Source organism: Phascolarctos cinereus, unplaced genomic scaffold (genome assembly GCF_003287225.1).
Source record: "Phascolarctos cinereus isolate Bilbo 61053 unplaced genomic scaffold, phaCin_HiC Scaffold_4;HRSCAF=312, whole genome shotgun sequence".
Lineage (NCBI taxonomy): Eukaryota > Metazoa > Chordata > Mammalia > Diprotodontia > Phascolarctidae > Phascolarctos > Phascolarctos cinereus.
In genome coordinates, this window is record NW_027555847.1 from 441,498,624 (window position 1) to 441,519,933 (window position 21,310).

The window sequence follows — 21,310 nt, forward strand, 5'->3', positions numbered from 1 at the left end:
GAGAGAAATTTTGGAACTCAAAATTTAAAAAAGAAAAAGAATGTTAAAGGTTTGTTGAACTCTCTACTCTAATCAAACTGGTCTACCCAAAAGAAGTATAGGCTCTCCTATCTCCTATCTTTGCTCACAATATTCCCTATACCTGGAATGTTCTCCTGCTCCATCTTCATCTGGCCTAGATCTCCTACTGATCCTTCAAATGGAAGCCAAATGCCATCTCTGTGCAGCCTTCTCTGACTCACCACTGGGTAACAGCCTACCCCTCTCATACCTTACACAGCATCTTGCTTGGCAGGTCTTTAACATACTCCTTCTATAATGTACGTTAAGTTATGATTGTCTGTAAAACTCCATATGGGCAGAGATTGTGAATTGTCTTCACTTTTTAGATCTTCGAAAGGCATTTGTGATGCAGTAGGAAAAGCACTGGGCTTGCAGATGGAAGAGTTGGTTGGAATCCTGCTCAGCCATTCACTAATGACCCTGAGCAAGTCATTCAGTCTTTCTCTCAGCTTCAGTTTCAGTTTCTTCATCAATGAAATGACCACAATAATTCTTGTACTACCAGTACCTCAAAGAGCAGATGTGGGAAAAGAGCTTTGTAAACCTGAATAATAACTCACATTTATATTGCTCACTTATTATCATTATGTCTCCCTGCATGCCAAGCACAGTGCCCTTCCTACACCCAGTTTATGTGGGAAGTTGAAATGTGAAATGATCTAGAAGGTAAGAGGTACAGGACAGGTAAACATCTAGAGTTCAACAAGAGAGAGGAAGAGACCTTTGGAATGACCGGGAGAGACACCAAGTAGAAGACAGGTCAGAGGGAAGGATGGACAACTGGTGATTCAGCACTAGTAAGGTCAAAGACTACAGAACTACATCACCTCTTCCAAAGATGTTTTCCAACTTATACCCAACTTGCAGCAGTAAATGCTTTCTGGAAAGGTAAAAGCACCTTTGGTTACAAATACTAGGTGCTCATTGGACTGACGTGACCCTCTTGAATACCTCAGGTCCTCTTTTCCATTACATGACACGTTAGAAATCATAGAAAGCTGGGTGAGGTCACTTCTGAAAGACACATTAATAGCAAAATTTTCCAATACAGTTTTCCCCTACTTTGACTCCTAAGATATCAGAGCTAGAAGAGACATCAGAGACACCCTATCTAATCCCTCCATTTTACAGCTGAAGATACTGAGATTCAAAGAAGCAATAACTTTGTTGTTCAGTCATGTCCGACTCTTCATGACCTCATTTGGAGTTTTCTTGGCACAGATGCTGGAGTGGTTTGCCATTTCCTTCTCCAGCTCATTATATAGATGAGAAACTGAGGCAAATAGGGTTAAGCAACTTGCCAGGGTCACATAGATAGTGTCTGAGACTGAATTTGAACTCAAGTCCTCCTGACTCCAGGCCTGGCACTCTATCCATTGTACCACCTAGCTGCCCCAAGAAGCAATTTATCTAACTTAAACTCATATAGCTGATTAGTGAAGAAGAGGTAACTGGAATCTAGGGCTCCTGACTTCCTAACAAGTAGAGCTCTCTTCCCACAAGATTCAATAAATCAGCAGCCATAAATCAACAAAAAAGCAGGGTCTGGGAACCCCTTGAGGTCCCTAAGACCCTTTCAGTGGGGTCCATGAGGTCAAAACTATTTTCAAAATAATACTAAGATGTTCTCATTTCTAAGGTGGTAAATATTGATAGGTAAAAACTCATATTACCAAAAGCTCTTTGGAAAGTGCACAATAATTTTTTAAGAATGTAAGATGGTCCTGAGACCCAAAAGATTGCAAATAGCTGTAATCAATCATAGCACTTCATTGGACTAAGAGCCAGAAGGCTTCAGTCCTCATCTCTGCCCTAGCAATTACTAGCCTTGTGACTTCAGACAAGTTACTAAAGTTACTTTCTGGGGCTCAAATTCTTCATCTGTTAAAAGTGATCAGGGGGATTGCTAGGTGGCACAGTGGACAGAGCACCAGCCCCGAAGTCAGGAGGACCTGAGTTCAAATCCAGCCTCAGACCAAACACTTGACACTTACTAGCTGTGTGACCCTAGACAAGTCACTTAACCCCAACTGCCTAAAAAAAAAAAAGTTATCAGAGGATCAAAGCTAGAAGACACCTAAGGTAGAACAGTGGATAGAAGGTTGGACTTGGAGTCAGGAGGACCTGAGTTCAACTCCTGCCTCAGACACTTACTATGTGATCCTAGAGAAATCCCTTCAGCCCCAATTTCCTCATTTGTAAAAAGAGAGATAATAATAGCGCCTACCTCATGGAGTTGTTGTAGGGAATCAAAAAAATGCAACATGCTTTGCATATGTTATAGTACTGTAACCATTTCATTTTATAGATGAGGAAAAAGGAGTCCAAAAGGGTAAAGAGAACTGCCCATTATTAAATAGGTAACATGGCAGAGCTAAGATTAGAACCTGGATCCTCTGACTGTAAAAGTCACCTTCTTTCCTCCAAAGCAGGATTACAGCTCCGGTTACTGCCTCCCAAGGTTGTGGTGAGGATCAACATGAGAAGGCATGGGAAAGAACTTTGCAAACTGTAAAGCACCATGTAAATGTAAAATTTTGTTTTCCAGCATCTACGGCATTCTCCACGAAATAGGGTGGAATTGCATCACAAGAGTGGATGGCGTTCAAGATTCACAGCTAAGCTGAAAGCTCCTTTGGCAGCAAGCTTAACAATCCCAAGTAATCTTGTCAGCATCCAAGTAAAACTCTTCCTTAACACAGATCTGAGTCGACATAGAGCCTTGAGAGTCAGCCTACAGGTGAAGAAAGAAGCGAGCAGAACCAGGGAAGCACTATACACAACGACGTCGTTGTTGCTGCTGTTGAGTCACAGTGTTCTTCGCTCTTCAGGACCCCATTTGGGGTTTTCTTGGAAAAGACACTGCAGTGGTTTGCCATTTCCTTCTCCAGCTCATTTTACAGATGAGGAAACCGAGGCCAATAGGGTGAAGTGACTTGCCCAGGGTCACCCAGCTTGCAAGTGTCTAAGGCCAAATTTGAACTCAGGAAGATGAGCCTTCCAGGCCTGGTACTTTATCCACTGCACTGCCTAGTGCAACAAGGTGGAGAAGAATCAAAAATGGGAAACTAAATGCTGCCTAATTATCATCACCCAGATGGGCCTTGAAAAGAAATGAGAAAATGCACCTCCTTCCCCGTCTCTGCAGAGGTGGGGGAGTAACAGGTACACAACAATGCATGTGCTGTTAGATTTGGTTGATGGTGTTTGTTAGTATTACTGAACTGCTTTTCCCTTTGAAAATGATTCAAGAATGTAGTAGTAGTAGTAGTAGCAGTAGTAGTAGTAATAATAATAATTCATGTGAAAATTCACATGACATCACTATAAATTTAGCCCTTGCTGGAAAGGAAATGGAGAGGGGTGCATTCAGAAGTCAGTGTTCTATACAAACAAAAGATATCCAAAAACATCATTTTAAAAATCATATTTTTACTATGTTGTTTTAAATGTATAGGTTAAAAAGGGAACTGTTGATGCTGGATTAAAAAATAGCAATTATGCTATTTATTGTTTGAGTTGAAAGACAAAAGATGATGTCAGCTTCAGTTGTACTAAGCACAGGTGATAGACAGTTAAAGGCGATAGTTTAACAGACTTTAAAAAAAAACAACCTCTCCCTCACCATCATTCTGAACTGTAAGATTTTTTAAAAGGTTATTCTTTCCCTTATGCACAGTTTCTGCCTTTTATTAAGGGCAATTAGAAAGGCTGGTTGGCCAAATGGATTCTGTAAAATGAGAGACATAAAGGCATGGTCTCTAAGGTGCCTTCCAGCCCTGACATTCAATGTCCAGGAAAAAAAAAATTCTGATGAAAAGCATGGTTAGTGGAGTGTCTTTCACAGATTGCATCATACTGCTTATTTTCTAATTCTTTCTGAAAAGCCAGCTGTAGAGGTTTTCTAACATTTGCAGACTGTGATTAGTGGAGTGTCCTTCAACAAATCCTAGAGTCCTTCCTGTGCCTCAATTTTACCATTTATAAAATGAGGGAAAAAAATAAACAGTAACAAGGACTATTCTGGGAATGGCTAAGGAAATGAAGATGATGAGCACTTCCATGGATGTAAGAACTAATCTTCTCCATCCTGGCCCTTCCCAGTAAATCTCACAGGGGCAATTTTGCTTTCAGCTTCTTCCCTAATAGAATCTTACAAATTGATGGTAACCTCAGGTAAATTAGCACATCTGTTGTTTCTGAGATTCTTGTGTTATTTTCAGGGTACTCTCCAACTCTATAGATTTGTTCATAAGCGACAGTTAAAATAAGACATTTCTCCATTTCTTTCACAGCAAATATTCAGAGTACACTGCTCTGAATGTATGGGCTACAGTCCAGACAATTTTAAGGAAAATAGGTTTGTAGCTGAAGTCTCTTGAATCACTTAAAACAAGAAATAAAGTGTTGACTTTTCTGACTTAGAACTAATTGCTCCACAAGATGTGGGAAAATTGGAACACTAATACATTGTTGGTGGAGTTGTGAAATGATCCAACCATTTTGGAGAACAATTTGGAACTATGCCCAAAGGGCTACAAAAATGTGCATACCCTTTGACCCAGCAATAGCATTTCTAGGGCTATATCCCAAAGAGATCAAACAAATGGGAAAAGGACCCATATGTACAAAAATATACATAGCAGCTCTTTTTGTGGTGGCAAAGAATTGGAAATTGAGAGGATGCCCATCCATTGGGGAATGGCTGAGCAAGTTGTGGTATATGAATGTCATGGAATACTATTGAGCTATAAGAAATGATGAGAAGACAGACTTTAGAAAAACCTGGAGACTTGTATGGTCTGATGCTGAGTGAAGTGAGCAGAACCAAGAGGACTTTGTACACAATAACAGCCACGTTATATGACGACTAATATTGTTAAACTGAACCCTTCTCAGCATTACGAGGATCTAAGACATCTCCAGAGGCTTCAGGATGGAAAATGCTGTCCACATCCAAAGAAAGAACTATGGAAGTCGAATTGCTCTCACTTATTTTTACCTTCAGTTGAGTTTTGTTTCATCTTTCTGATGGTTCCTCCTATTGGTTTTAATTTTTACTTACAACTTCACTAATGTGAAAATATATTTAATGGGTATGTAAATGTAAAGCCTATATCAGATTGTGCGCTGTCTTGGGGTGGGTGGGGGGGAGGAAGGGGAAGGAAAAATTTTCAACTCAAAAGCATATGGAAGTGATTGTTGATAAATCAAAATAAATTAATAAAAAAAAAGAACTAACTGCTCCACTGATGTCCTCTAGTTCATTCCAGATATAGAGTGAATCCTGGGTTTCTGAAGGCTATATTAGCAAAGCAAAACTCTAGAAGGCCCCTGTTGTTAAGTCATTTCAGTCATGTCCAACTCTTCATAACCCCATTTGGGGTTTTCTTGGCAAAGACATTGGAGTGGTTTGTCATTTCCTTCTCCAGTTCATTTTACAGATAAGGAAACTGAGGCAAATAGGGTGAAATGACTTGCCCAGGATCACACAGCTCGTAAGTGTCTGAGGCTGGATTTGAACTTAGATCCTCCTGACTCCAAGCCTGGCATTCTATCTACTGTTCCACCTAACTGCCCCTAGAAACCCTACCAAGTGGGAAAATCTTCGAGAATAGGACCAGTGACATACTACATCTGTTTTCTGCGGACAGGCCTAGCTGAGTTTGTGAAGAGCTGATCGCTCACAGCAACTCTCCAATGACCATCTACAGATATACAGAGATATATGGGCAATGAAAAATTCCTGAAATACTAAAGTATGATAAACAGTACAAACAGCTGGCATTTACACATCATTTTAAGGTTTGCAAAATACTTTATGTACATTATATTTCATTTGATACAACTCTATAATGTAGGTACTTTTGGGGGGGCTTGAGGGGGAGGAATTGAGGCTGGTGATTTCATTGGTGCCCATGCTTAGAATATCATTAATCCCTCTACAATTTAGAACTTTGGAAAGTTGATTGGAGCCCAAAGAGGGTAAGGGTAAGTTAAGTATGGGAGGTGGGATTTTAACCTAGGTCTCTTCTGGTTCCCAAGTCCAGTGCTCTTTGCCTCATAACAAATTGTCTCAAGAGGATTTGTGGAAGGAATCAGATGAAAAACGAATTAAGGGTCGGATAGGTGGCACAATAGAGCTCCGGCCTTGGAGTAAGGAGGACCTGAGTTCAAACCCGGCCCTAGTCACATGACACTTACTAGTTGTGTGACCCTGTGCAAGTCACTTAACCCCAACTGCCTCACCAAAAAAAAAAAACAAACCTCATTAAGATGAAAAAGCAAGGATAGATTGCAATCTGGAGGAAATATCACCAATGAGCTGATGGATCTATCAAACTATGATTAAAAGTGGAAAAACAGCCATTAAGAAAACACAACTTTTAAAAACTTGGCCCTGAGGCAGGTCTTCTTAAAAAAACTGAAGGATCAGAATTTTTAATTTTTTTGAATTTTTTTTAACCTTTAATTTTGTTTTAACCTGTATCTTTCCTTTTATTTCTCTTTCTAACCAGAGCAGTGGTTGAAAATAAACTAGGAGTTTTATGAAGAAGAAATGTAAAGAAATAAATTTTGCCTCTCACCAGCTCTTGTCCTAATTACAAATATAGACAAAAGTAGGAGAGGTATTTTATAATAAACTGCTAGTACAGGGACTCAGGTTTCAGAGGGCGGAGGGAAGTCACTGCACTCCTCATCTGTATAGTCTGAGAATATCACTACTTTCAATCTCCCTCCTAAATCCTCCTCCATCACACTGTTTATTCATAACTCAGGTTCTCCTCTCTTTATTCTCACTCTTCCAAACTGTCACAGGGCTGTTGTGTAAGTCAAATGAGAAAACAGATGTCAAGGTCCTATAAAATGCTATAAAGATGTGAGGTGATATCATCAGTCATCATAGTAAAGGTGGGAATGTTAAGTCCATCAAATACAAGTTTTAAAAAACAACAACAACTCTCCTCTTCATTTCTAAAGGGACATTAGGATGGCATTTAACCTTTTGGAGAAAGCCAAAATCCTAATCATATTCCAGACCTGAAGACACTATTGGTAGGTACAACAACAGGAAAATAAGGTGAGAAAGACCTCAGGAACCATAGCGTGGATTGGGGGGAGAGGGGGTGTGGAAAAGAAGCAACAACAGCCAGCAGTCACCTACCTCACTGGGACTTGGGGAAGATCCTTCCCCAGGCAAAAGCCCTAGTGGAGTCACTTCCTAGGTTCCTATTGCTTTTGTTACAAGAGAAGGTCCATGGATCTCAGCTACCTCACCCGGTCCTGCCTTCAGTGGCCAGGCTTGGCAAAGATTCTTCTCAATTCAACAGACATTAGCTAAGTGTGCTTTTGCCAGGCCCCTTCTTCAGAGCGGGCCTTGTGGAGTGTAAAGGACAATGCCCCGGCCCAAATGTCAGAAGAGATGAGTTACAGGCCCAGCTGTCCACTGAATGGCTTTGGTGAAATTTTGTTCCATATCTCTCTGTGCCTCAGCTGACTCATCAGTAAAACTGAGGATAAAAATATCTGCCTCCCCTGGTTGCTTCAAGGATGACTGTGTATCTAAAAGCACTTAAGAGGTGAAAGTACTCTAGAAAGGACAAGGCAGTATGTCTAGATAGACAACCACCCTAATGTGTCCCTGGCCATCCTGCCTGGGTCTCTATTACCATACCTCCTCATAATGGCCCCTCCTCCTGCCAGGGCTTAGTTGAACAGGCATGCTGTATGTGTAAGGTACAGATACAAGTAGAGGACCCAGTGGATAATGTGTCACGCTCTGGTCTGTTTCAGGTGAGGGAGGGTGCAAACCAAATCTCCCGGTCCTTCCTCAGCCTCGCTGCGCCCAGGGGGGCAGACTGTGTCAGGTGACCTTCGCAATGGCCCTCCTTTCCATCCCTGCCAGGGCCTGACAGCAGACACTGGCGCACCCGGAAGGATGAGGACGGTATCCCCCAAACGCGGGCTCGCGCCGGCGCACCCCTCTCCCCTCGCTCTTCCAGGGCTTTGCCGACGCGGTCACAAAAGGTCTTCCTGGTATTTGCAGATGCAACAGATGGGGGTGGGGGAGGCTACCTAGGGGCACCTAGAGAACGCTGGATCATCGGGAGGGGGTGAGAAAACCCTCAAGAAGTGGGAAAGGGGCAGCAGGGGAAGGAGAAACGAGGAACGAGGGAAGAGCGGCTGCCCTGCAGAATCCCCCGCCGGAGGGCGGCGGAGCCAGGAGCGGGAGATGAGCCAGGAGCAGCCAGGTGGGGAGGAGGGGAGGGCAAGCAGCAACAGGAGGCGGCGGGGATGCCCCGGCTGGGGGCGCGCCCTCTCCCCCAGCCCCGTCCCGTCCCCTTGGGCTCTCGGCGCACTCACCACTACATGGGCCCCCGGAAGGGCGAGGGGCTTAGGGCTGATGAGCGGAGAGACCATGTAGAGCAGCAGCACGAACGCTACGATGAAGGCGGCCGTCAGGAGCAGCATCGCTCTGGCCGCGGGCGCGGGGGCCGGCGGCGCTGGGGAGCCCGAGGGGGGTGGGCTGAGAGGGGCGCCCACGGCAGGAACCGGGAGTGTTTGGGTTAGCCACGGAGGCTGGCGGAGATGGGAGTAGGACGGGAAGAGGAGGAGCCCGGGGAGGAGGCGCGGCCCGGGCCCGGGCGGGGGCTTCCCGGCGTGGAGCGGAGCGGGAGAGCGGCCCCTGGAGGACATCGCAGCCTCGAGGCTCCATCGCAGGCCCGAGGTCCCCGCGCAGCCCCTGCAGCCCCTCCGCCTTCGGCCCGGGCTGGCCATGGCCACGGCCACGGCCATGCAGAAGCAGGCTCTTGTTTCCTAAGCCTCTGCTAGACTGTGGGAGGGTCTCCTTTGTTGGTTGATTTGATACTTGCTTGATAACTGAATAATAATTTAATCATTCAAAATAATTCAGTTATTCCCAAAGTGGCAAGGGTAGGTGTTTTTTTGGTTTTTTGCACAAGGCAATCAGGGTTAAGTGACTTCCCCAGGGTCACACAGCTAGTAAGTGTCTGAAGGCACATTTGAACTCAGGTCCTCCTGCCTCCAGGCACTACCCACTGCGCCACCTAGCTGCCCCTAGGGTGGGTATTTTTGCTGTGGCCTCTACTTGAGGAGCTCCAAGCCCTCGGGCTCATTCGAGCCTCCCAAGAGCTGGACCCAGGGTGCCAAGAGCTCCTTCCTATAGGAGTTACCCTTTCTCATTACTATTTACCAGTAGTTCCCACTTTTTGGTGGGACACCAGGACCATTCATAAATTAAACTCCCAGGGCATAAAAAAAAGTGAATTGGACCAAGTTTCAATCTCTTCCATGTGTTTATTTTATACTAGAAGTGCTAATAAAATGAATGTGATTAGAGTCTTATCCTTTTTTTAAACTTTTTTTTTTTATCGATTAGAGGTGTAATAGATAAAAGAATGACCTTTAAGTCAAGCAAACTAGAGTTCAAGTCCAGACCTTGATTCTTGTACTGGCTGGTTAGGCCAGTCACTTAATCTCTTTATTGCTCTCTAGGCAACTGTCCTCATTCCAGAGTTCCCTGCTTCAATGAGATCCCAGATCCCTATTTTAATCCACCCAGAAATAAATTATTCAATGCCATTTGTTTTAATTTAAATAACAGTTGTCAGCAGGGACTCAAAGGAAAAAATGGATTTTCCATGAGGGTTACTTAGAAGAAATGAAAGAGACAGAAAATGAAATAAATCTCTGGATGAAAGAATGGAACAGAGAATAAAAAGCTGAGAAGAGAAAGTGGAAAACCTTACAGAAGAAACTGACTCCCTAAAAACATGTCAACGGGACCAAACCGGCCTCTAACCAATGGATGGCCCTAGGGGAACATAGCAGGCTAGAGACAGGAGAGTCAGGAACCAAACAGAAGTTTAATTTCAAAAAAAGGGAAACAGCTTATAAGCAAGCACACACATGCCCCAGGCTGCCCCTAATGGGGGGACCTGAGGCAGTGTGTGGAGACCTCAGTACTTATACCAGTGGATTCTAAGTGAGCCCTAGCCCTGACAATGAGGGGTAACACAACAAGGAGAAAAGTTTGATTCCTAGCAGGGCTTCGTGACCGGAACATGGTTACTTGTCCGAGTTCAGAGAACACCTGGTGCTGGTCTAAGCAATACAATAATTATGTTTTTTTCTAGAGGGTTAGATTATCCAGAGGGTGAGCACAAAGAATTGTTATTATGCCAAGCTCAGTGCACAGCTTGCTTGCTGGGCCTTAGCTCCGCAAAACAGGGTGTCTCCTAGTATTTTGACATAGAATGGCCAAGCAAAAATCAGTGACTCCAAGAGACAGCAAGAAATATTAAAACAGGGGGCAGCTAGGTGGCACAGTGGATAGAGCATCGGCCCTGAAGTCAGGAGGACCTGAGTTCAAAGCTGAACTCAGACTAAACACTTGACACTAGCTGTGTGACCCTGGGCAAGTCACTTAACCCCAATTGCCTTAAAAAAAGAGAGAGAGAGAAATGTTAAAACAAAATCAAATGAGTGAGGGAAAAAAAATAGACCAAAAAAAAAGCAAGATCTGATATCGAAGACAAAATGACTTAGAAAACAGGTCAATGTGAGATCGTTTGAAAACATCTGGAGATTTTGCTCTGTCAATATAAAAGAGCCTATCATCCCTAACTGGGGGTCTTTGGTCATTGAGAGAGGTCATTGACCCCATTTATTGGAGATCACTATCCTTACTAATAAATAGATTATGCTCAGAACTTTGTCTCTCAGAATTTCTATCATGACAGAGGGAAAATAGATCTTTAATGCAGTAGAAGACTTTTAAGCATTTCTGAAGAAAAGATTAGAGCTGAGTAGGTGCTCTGAAATGCAAATACAGGAGTACAGAGAAACCTAGGGAGGTAAATTTATTTGAGCAACTGGAAGGAATTATATAATGATGTAGTGCTAACATTCTAATATAGAAGAAAGAAATTTGTCCCTTTAGAACCTTCCTGCTGTCTAAGGGTAATGAAGGAGTTAAAAGAAAAATAGTCTCCCAGAGGAGGGGGTGGATTGTTTCTGTTCAGAGGGCTTAGAGAGGAAAAAGAGAAAGGAAGATGTAAGGAATATATTACTGTAGAAAGGAGAAAGAAGAGAGTAGAAGTTGCTACTTCTCATAAATAGGGTGCCTGAGGAAAATAAACAAACTTGGAAGAGGGTGTTGGAGGAGTGGACATCAGATGAACCTCATTCTTATATGAAATGGACAAAGAAGGGTCAAACATACAAGCACATGCACATACATACACATAGTTTGGTGTAGAAATACCTCAACAGGCAAACAAATGGCGGAGGATAAGAGGAAGGATAACACTTGGGAGGGAACAGTTCTGAACAAAACAAATTTCCAGATCTTTCAGGGGAATTTAAAAGGGAGGAAAAAGGAAAACAAAGAACTAGAATCTAAGGGGATGGCTTAAACAATTGGGAAATGGCTGAACAAATTGATCCCACTCCAGGCAGACACCCTCTCCAGCCCACAGTTCCATGGGACTTGTCTTGCTCTATTCCTACCCCACTTACAACCACAAACAGTGGCCTGACACCCTGGGACAACTCTGCCTAAGGATGAACCCCTGTGGACAATTATAACTTATTTCAACACTTTCCTGAATGATTAACATATCTCCACTTCATCATATTCACCCCAACCCAGTAATTCTGAACTTCTAGGGACTGCTATTGTTCATGTCCTGGGCTCCATCTCCCACTGACTACTCCTTTATTCCTATCCTCTTCAACACAACTGCCCTCCCCCACCCATCTCCAACTTGGAAAACCACCCAACCCTTCCACTCTATTCTCTGGAGTGCTTGCTCGATAGGTAAAAACTAAATTTAATCTTAAACCTTTTCTTCCTCCTGTCTTTTTTAACTCCCTGAGATCTGGCTCCATCTTGATGATAACAGTTTCTGGCTACCCATTCCAGCACTAGTTGTTTTTCACTCATACTTGACATTTAGTCAAGGTAGGAGAGTTGAATTACTCCTTGCTCCCCACTGCTGCTTTTATATTCTCCCTTTATCATCATCACTCAGTAATCTTTCCTCTTTTGAAATTCATTCAATCCATAGTTATCATCCAATAAAGATTTTGGTAGTTCGACTATACACCTCAAGGACATTCTCCTTTCTTCCTCAAATAGTTCTAAGTCTCGTTCACAGTCTTTTTCTCCTGTCCAACTCCTGCTCTTATACTAGGGGGTTGCATCATATAAATACTCCCTAAAATACTTTTGAAGCAGCTCAGTGGATAGAGAAATGGGCCTGGAGTCAGGAAGATCTGAGTTCAAATCCGGCCTCAGATACTTACTAGCTTGCCAGCAGCTGGCGTGGTGCAAGACAGAGCGGTGAAAGAAAAACGGGAAAGGGAAAAATGGAGAAAGAAAAGTCTGGCTAGGTGAGTCTGAGATTGATGCTCAAGACTAGTTTATTTCAGGAGTTGTCTGATTATATACCCATAGAAAAACAGCTTTGTACCATGAGAAATGATCCACAGGCACTAATTAATAACATACACAAACTAAGCAGCTAAACACCCTCATTTTCTCATGAGAAAGTAGTTTTAATGCCAAAATTCATATCTATTGTTTCCCTGCCCAGTTCTTAGTATTATCTGCCCAAGTCAGCCCCCTGGCCTCAACGCTGGTCATGAGTGAGAACTTAGAATCAACAAACTGTAACAAGTGGAATTGGGCAAGAGTCAAGGAAGCATTTATCCCAGGCAAGCCTCTATACATACTGACCCCTTAAGTCTATAAGAACTTAGAGATTTTCCATAAGGACTGGGCTCCCTACACTAGCTATGTGATCCTGGGCAAGTCACTTAACCTCCGTTTGCCTTCATCCACTGGAGAAGGAAATGGCAAAGCACGCCAGCATCTTTGCCAAGAAAATCCCACAGAAGCTTTATCATGCCATGGTCCACAGGGTCACAAAGAATCAGATACAACTGAACAACAACAAAACCTTCTAACTCAATTTACTCATTTCTCATGAACTACTTTTCCAGCCCACTTCAGCTACACACAGAGAAGGTCATTCTCTTGAACTTGCCTTCGCTCATAGGTGTTCCATATCTGTTCATGAACTCTGAAATTCCTTTATCTGATTCTGCCTCTACCTTGCAACTCCAACCCTTGTTCTGGATCCTGACTGAAACCTCCAACCCCTCAACCTTTCAGGTCTTTCCCAGGCCATCACCCCTGAACTGACTACATTATCTTCCCTTCCCCATCTTGACCCCACAGTAAACCAGTTCAACTCTATGCTGTCTCCATCTCTCAAGTTCCTTGCCCCTTTATCCTGTTGAAGATATTACCCTTCCAAATCCTAGTCTTGAATTACTCCCACAATCTGCTTCCTTTGCTCCAACTCACATGATAGTGAACACAACTAGAGAAAATCAAGAAACTGTGCTAAGTACGCTACAATTTTGTGTTGTCTCATTTGGGCCCTCACTGCATCAAGACAATTTAACACCCCCCTAACTGATTGACTGTCCCACTCACCACAGTAGCTTTCTAAACCTTTTCATCCCTCCTCAAAAATTCCCACAGCTCCCCTTTTCCCCACCCTTTCAGTGGAGAACTTTACCTCATAATTCACTAAAAAGAAATTGAGGCCATTGGTAGAGAACTTGACCTTCTATCCTCCTGCTCCTCTCACATCCCTCAGAGGCCTTTTGTCACTATCCTTTCTTCGCCCATTTCACATGAAGAGGTGGCCTTTCTCCTAGTCAAGGTAAACCTTTCTATATGCACAAGTGACCTGCTTTCTCCTAATTTCACTTTTTAAACAGATTGTTCCCTCTATCATCTCTATTCTTTCATCAATCTTCAGTTACTTCCTATGTACTGACTACTTCCTACTGCCTACAAACATGCTGTCTCCTCCATCCTCAAAAACTCATTGATCCATCCATCCCCATTAACTATCATCCTATATCTCTCCTCCATGTTGTGGCTAAACTCCTTGAGAAAGCCCCTACTCAACCTTTCAAGTCTTCTTACACCTTACTCACCCTATGTACTTCATGATCCAGTGACAGGCCTCCTTGCTGTACCTGGCACATGACATTCAATCTCCCAACATTTTCTTTTCTTCTTTTTTTCCTTTTGCTAGGCAATGGGGTTAAGTGACTTGCCTGGGGTCACACAGCTAGTAAGTGTTATGTGTCTGAGGTCAGATTTGAACTCAGGTCCTCCTGACTCCAGATCCAGTGCTCTATCCACTGTGCCACCTAGCTGCCCCCTATCTCCCAACATTTTCATTGACTGTCCCCCATATCTAGAACACTTTCCCCCCTCATCTCAGCTTCAAGTTCCCTTTGAGTCCTTCAATTCTCAGCTGAAGTCATACCTTTCATAAGAAGCTTTTCCCATTCCACTTAACTCTTAGTATCTTCCCTCTGAGATCACCCTGAATTTATCCTGTATATATCTTGTTGGTACATAGCTGTTTGTTTCCATTTTCTCTCCCCCATTATACTGTGAGCTCCTTGAGAGCAGGGACTTTGCCTTTCTTGGTATCTTCAGCACTTAGCACAGTGCCTGACCCATAGAAGTTACTTAATAAATTCTAGTTTACTAACTGACAGACTGTCAAATGTGGCACATGAATTTTAATGAATATTATTGTACTGTAATGAAAGACATAAGAGACGATACAAGAGAATCCTGGGTAGAATGAACTGAGGAAGAACTAAGTGAGCAGAACCAGGAGAACAGTTTGTAGGGAGTCTTTGTTATTTGGTCTTATCCAACTCTTCATGAACCCATCTGGGGTTTTCTTGGCAAAGATACTGGAGTGGTCATTTCCTTTTCCAGCTCATTTTATGGATGAGGAAACTGAGGAACATAGGAAATCTGAGGCCAGATTTGAACTCAGGAAGATGAGTCTTCCTGATGCCAGGCCTGACACTCTATCCATTGTGCCACCTGGCTACCCCAATAGGGAATCTACTTAAGAGAATTAGGAAGTAATGAAAGTATCTTGGGGTGACTTTGGAACATGCACAGATATTCTGTAACTGATCTGGCCTACTTTTGTTTGTCCATTTTCAAAGAGGACCAAAGACTTAACAGGGTGATGTCTTGACTCCTGTATGAATTGGATGTAAGTGAGGCAGTCACACAAAGTCATCACCCTCACTTTCTCTTCCAGAATCCAGTGGCAGGACAAGTCAAGGTGACTGATGATGGGTTAGGATGCAGTGGATGACTTTGGCATCTTTGATACCTTACCAAGCTTCACAGCACCTGCTTCAGCTGCCTTCATGGTGTTGGAACAAACTGTTCTTATCCACCTTTTTCACTGGGGGAAGTCTTCACTTGTTTGGGTAGCCCCCAACCCACCAACTCAGGTTTGAAACCTTCTGGTTATCTTCAACCTTCAACCTACATATCAAGATGGTCTACTCAGATGTCGCTGCTTTGCATGCTACAGCTTCTCGAAGCCACAGATTAAGTTAAGTCACAGGTGACACCAAAGGTGGATAAGTAGCCCTGAAAAGGGCTCAGCAAACCCTTATGCCAGAGGTACTAGTCCTCCCTGAACACCCCATACACCCCTGCTAGCCATACGATGAAAAGGGGCCTTTGTGATTGGTTGCTGGGAGTACCTTCAGAAGCACCAATCAACCAGAACCTGTCCTTCTTTTTGGCTTATTTCTTCCTGCTAGGTGTTGATCTTAAGAGAGAAAAGAAACAGTGCTATAAGGCAAAAGGACTTAGGCCTTTGACATATGGCCATGAATATTGACCTTAGTTCTTTGCCCCAGGATTTGTTCTTTCACTTTAGGATAAGATGAGAGGCTGTGATCAGCAGCAGGAGCCACCAGGAAACACAGAAGTGAAGTCCGAACCAGTTTGCAGCCAACCAGTCCAACTTTAAATTCCTGATGATCCCTAACATATATACTGGTCTCAATCTACCAGACTGAGTACTCCTCATCAGTTCTAGGGATATCCCTTAGGAGTTGAGATGCCTCTTCTCATGCTATCAGTTGAAGCCTCCATCTGGGGTGTTCTCACTACTATTAAGTTTCCACTGATTTGTACCTTGGTTCCATTTAACTAGACAGCAACATTAAATTTTACAAAGGGATATTTACTTTGAAGATCTAGGGAGACAGCTTCTCCATATCATGGCCCCCAACAATCCAAATACGGCACTGCTGCCAGATGAGTCCTTATCTCAACTGTTGTTGGACTGGTTTCCAAAGGCTTCTCATCAGAATCTCAAAGTTGGACTGACAGGCTGTAAACCCCAGAATAGACTTTTCTCTTATACCTCCTGGTGGCTTGGAGTTAGGGTTAATGCATTTCTTGAATTGATTTTCTGAATTTTATTCAGTACTATTCAAAAAAGATTCAAGACTTAGGGTTGACTGAGATAAGAGAGATGGAATCCCCATCTTGATGGTTATATCCTGACTTACAAGTATGGTGTATACAAAACAAACGAAGGGAAGTGAAGCTATAATTGAAATGATTTAGGCAAAAAAAGTAATTTTGTCCAGAATAGCAAGACAAGTCAATGAGAAAATATTTTACAACCTCCATTATTTAGCTAATGACTCAAATTTGTAGTTTACATGGTATATGGTGACAGACATGGCATTAGAATTCTAATCTGAGTCAGGACAAAGTTAGCCACTTAAATATGTAACATTTCTTCATTAATGAGACTACCATGGAGTGAACCCAAACTTGTCCACCTAGTTAGGCTACTGGGCGGGGTTTAGATGAAAAGAAAAGAGAGAAGTCAGGTTGGGAGTCAGAGAACATGGGTTTAAATCCCAGCTCTGACATTTACTACCTAAGTAACCTTGGGCAAATCACTTAACCTCTTTGTGCCTCTATTTAATGTAAAATCCTACACTTGGGATCTGGGTTCAAATCCCACCCCTAATACATTCTACATATATAACCCTGGGCAAATCACTTCCTCTGAACTTCTGAAGAACAAGATGAAAGAGGGATTGTTATACAACAGTTTGTGTGAAAAAAGATCTGGAGGTTTTTGTGTAAGTTCAACATTAGTCAGTACTGTGATGTGATAAACAAAATGGCCTATTGTAATCTTAGATTGCCTTCAGAAAAGCAATCTAGGGTCCAGGATAAAGGTGGTGATAATTCTATTATACTCTGACCTAGGTTGTCCTCTACTGGAGTATTAGATTCATTTCTGGATGTAATATTTTAGAAAGAATATTGGCAAGCTACACAGTGGCCAAAGGGGAGAGTTAGAACAGTCTGGAACCTCAGCCCAGTGGTATCAAATTCAAGTGGGAATGGGTGCCACTGACCTGTGCATAACAATCCCTGTGAACTGTATATTGACTTAGAAAATCACATATTAGTCTTAGCTGTGATTTGTTGTATTTTTATTTATTTTGTTATATATTTCCCAACTATATTTTAATCTAGTTTGAGTCATATTGCAAAGTGGCAGTAATGGCCCTAGGGCCATATGTTTGACCACTCTGCCTTTTTGTTTTCATTCACTTGTTTCAGTCGTGTCTGACTTTTCTTGATCCCATTTGGGGTTTTTTTGGCAAGGATACTGGAGTGGTTTTCCATTTCCTTCTTTGGCTCACTTTACTGATGAGGAAACTGAGGTAAACAGGGATGAGTGACTTGCCCAGAGTTCAATAGATATGAAGTATCTGAGGTTGGATTTGAACTCAGGTCTTCCTAACAGGCCTGGCACTCTATCTACTATATTACCTAGCTGCTTTAGACCATGGCATACAAGAAATGATTAAAGAAACTTGTTATGTTCACCCGGGACCACAGGATGACAGCTATCCACTCCTGTTTCCAAATCAGTGTCTCCTGCCATAATCGCCAGTGTTACATTTGCCTTGCTTATGAATTGTATACCTTGATCATGGACAGGTAGGTGGTGCAGTGGATAAAACATGGGGCTGGAGTCAGAAAGACTCCTCTTCCTGACTTCAAATCTGGCCTCAGACACTTAAAAGCTGCGTAACCCTGGGCAAGTCACTTCACTCTGTTTGCCTCGGTTTCCTTATCTGGAAAATGAGTTGGAGAAGGAAATGGGAAACCACTCTAGTATTTTTGCCAAGAAAACCCCAAATGGGGTCATGAAGGGTCAGACATGAGTGAAGTGACTGAATAACAACAAACTTGATCATGGCACAGACTTGTAAAATAGCGATGGGATAGAACAACCAGTGAGCCCAGGAGAGTGATCTCAGACTTTGCCAAGGACCATGTCTGTAATCCAATGAGGGGGTAAAAATGACTGTGACACTTTGGAGGATTAATGACTTCTTTGGAAGAGCCTTCTCTCTACTGATTCAGACAACAACTCCCCTGCACCAGAACAGACCATTCTTTGTGGATAGCTGTGTTCCCCGTCAATCAATAAATATTTGTTAAGCACCTACTACATGCCAGGCACAGCACTGAGTGCCGAGCCTTCAGAGAAAGACAAAAGACAGCTCCTGTCCTCATTGAACTTACACAGTCTTGTGGAAAGACAACATGCAGACAACTGTGCTCAAACAAGCTATGGATAGGATAGATAGGAAATAGTCAGAAAAACAAAGGCATTAGCATTAAGAAGGGTGTGGAAGGGCTTCCTGTAGGAGATGGGATTTTAGCCGGGCCTTATTGGAAGCCTAGGAAACCATGAAGTGAAGATGAGGAAGGAGAGCATTCCAGACACGGGAATCAGCTGGTGGAAATGCTCTAGAGATGGAGGGTCTTACCACCAGGTGGTTGGTCTTTTGGTGATGAGTCTCTGACATATTAGAAGCCTTTCTTTCTGACTTGGCAGGACTTTCTTCAAGGGTGGGGAACCTACAGCTTCAAGGCTACACGTGGTCCTCTAGATCCTCAAGTGTGGCCCTTTGACTGAATCCAAACTGCACAGAACAAATGCCCTTATTAAAAGGATTTATTCTGTGAAACTTGGACTCAGTCAAAAAGTCATACCCAAGGACCTAGAAGGCCACATGTAGCCTCAAGGCTGCAGATTCCCCATCCCTGTATCTAGACTGTTTTTTGCTGGTGAGACCTTTAAGAACCCAGAGTTCTGCAGCCATGATGAGGCCTGCATGATAAGACTAAATCATAAGGCTTCAGGAAAGGGTGTGTTGATGACTTATAAGATTATCTCTATCATTTCTTTCCCTAGCTATAACTAAAATCAGGAGTGGACTGAACTTAGGCACTGCTGCTCTAAGCAATCATATGGGATGAAAGGTACAATAATGTTGGTCAAATCTCACTGCTTACTGGGGCACCCTTCTCATCTAAATCTGTTTTTTGTTTGTTTTTGTTTTTTCTAAACCTCTGCAACCGGGCATGTTCTTACTGCTAAGTTTATTTCCTCATGTGAGAGAAAAGCTAATATGTTAGATGAGAGAGTCAAGATGTAAAAAGATCTTAATTATAAGATAGAAGTAGGATATTGCTAAGAATCCATATAGAGGGAAATCCGCTCAATATGAATGTGTCTGGGGTACAAAGTATACTGAAAACTTATGTTGCATTGAGAAGTACTGGGCAGCTAGATAGTGCAGTGAAAGGAAATGGCCAAGCACTCCAAGAAAACCCCAAATGGGGCCATGAAGAGTCAAACACAACTGAACTACAACAATTGAGAAATATGATGTGCAGTGGTCAAGCAACATCTGCAGTATATTGTTTAGTTCTAGGTGCCACATTCTAGAAAATATGCTAGAAAACAGAATTACGTGCAGAAGAGGCTAACTAAAAAAAATAGTGAAGAGAATAGAACTGTGCCACATGAGGAATGGTAGATGAGGATGTTTAGCCTGAGAAAGTGCAACATTTCTTAATGTCTTTTGTCGCACAGGTGTCAAACATGGCATTGTAGCCTGCAAACCTTAGAGTGGGGCCAAAACTAGATTAAAATGTAATTGTAAAATATTTAACAAGATAAATAAAAATACTATAGAACTTTTATCATCCAATTGTTTCAGTCATGTCCAACTTTCATTACCCCATTTAAGGTCTTCTTGGCAAAGATATTGGAGTGGTTTACCATTTCTTTTTCCAGTTCATTTTACAGATGAGGAAACTGAGGCAAACAGGGTTAAATGACTTGCCCAAGGTCACATAACTAGTAAGTATCTGAGGCTAGATTTGAACTCATGAAGATGAGTCTTCTTTACCAGGCCAGGCACTTTACGTATCCACTGCACCACCTTGCTGCTCCGTAGAACTACAGAACATAGATAATGTTAATATGTGGTTTTCTAAGTCACTATGCAGCCTACAGAGATCTTTATGTATGACTCAGTGGCACCTGTTTCTATCTGAGTTTGACACTGCATTAGATGATAATTCCTTTTATCATTCCATCTTTCATGTGCCTTGTGACCCCTACCTCTGTATTTCATTTCTAGCACAACCTCTAATCTGTCCACACACCCTTCAATTCTTTCCCAGGCTTTCCCCTTATTCTGGCTATAGTCCCCTACCTTCCCTATTTTGACCACTTTGTAAATCAGTTTCACTCTACACTATCCTTTACATTCAAATCCCTTGCCAACTTGCCAGTCTCTGATACTTTGCCAGGTACAAACCTTGAATTACTCCCTCCTTTTCCACTCCTATTCATGAATTATTCATCAGAGCCAAAGATACATTTGTGAAACTGGGTCCACTAGAAATTGATGTTACTTCATTTCAGCTGGGGCTTCATTGAAATGAAGCAATGTTTTTTTTACACGTCCCTAAAATGATTTGCTATCTAAATCACCAACGTGGCTATTCCAAACCTTTTCATCACTCCGCAAAGCCCCTACAGCACTCTCTTTCCTAAACCTCTCAGCCAAGGAGCTCACTTCATACTTCACACACACACACACACAAAATGGAGGCCATTTACTGAAAGCTCCCTCTTATTCCTGGCTCCTTGACTCCTATCACTCAGACATCTTGCCCTACTGTCCCATCCAAAGAGATGGCCCTTCTTGTCAAGGCAAACCTCTCCACATGCACTCTTAATTCCATGCTCTTTCATCTTCTTCAGCAGATTGCCTCTACTAGCATTCCCACTCTCTGTCTCATCTTTAATTTCTTCCTATCTTTTGGCTCCTTGCCTGCTGCTTACAAGTATGTTTATGTTTTCCCCAGACTTAAGAAACCTTCACTTGATTCAACCATCCCTGTTATCATTGATAGCTCTCCTTCCCCTCTGAGTTAAAACCTTTAAGAGCTGTCTAC

The 21,310-nt window shown here is 42.7% G+C and overlaps 1 protein-coding gene across 1 annotated transcript in view; it reads right to left on the bottom strand.

Annotated features, from left to right (window-relative positions):
• The window catches only part of KDSR (3-ketodihydrosphingosine reductase), a 59,443-nt gene extending 50,770 nt beyond the window's left edge, over positions 1-8,673 (bottom strand). The window contains exon 1 of the mRNA XM_020995749.2: positions 8,428-8,673. Coding sequence (XP_020851408.1) covers positions 8,428-8,535 — 108 coding nt within the window. The 5' untranslated portion in view covers positions 8,536-8,673. The remainder of the gene's footprint in view (positions 1-8,427) is intronic.
• Positions 8,674-21,310: the final 12,637 nt, after the last annotated feature.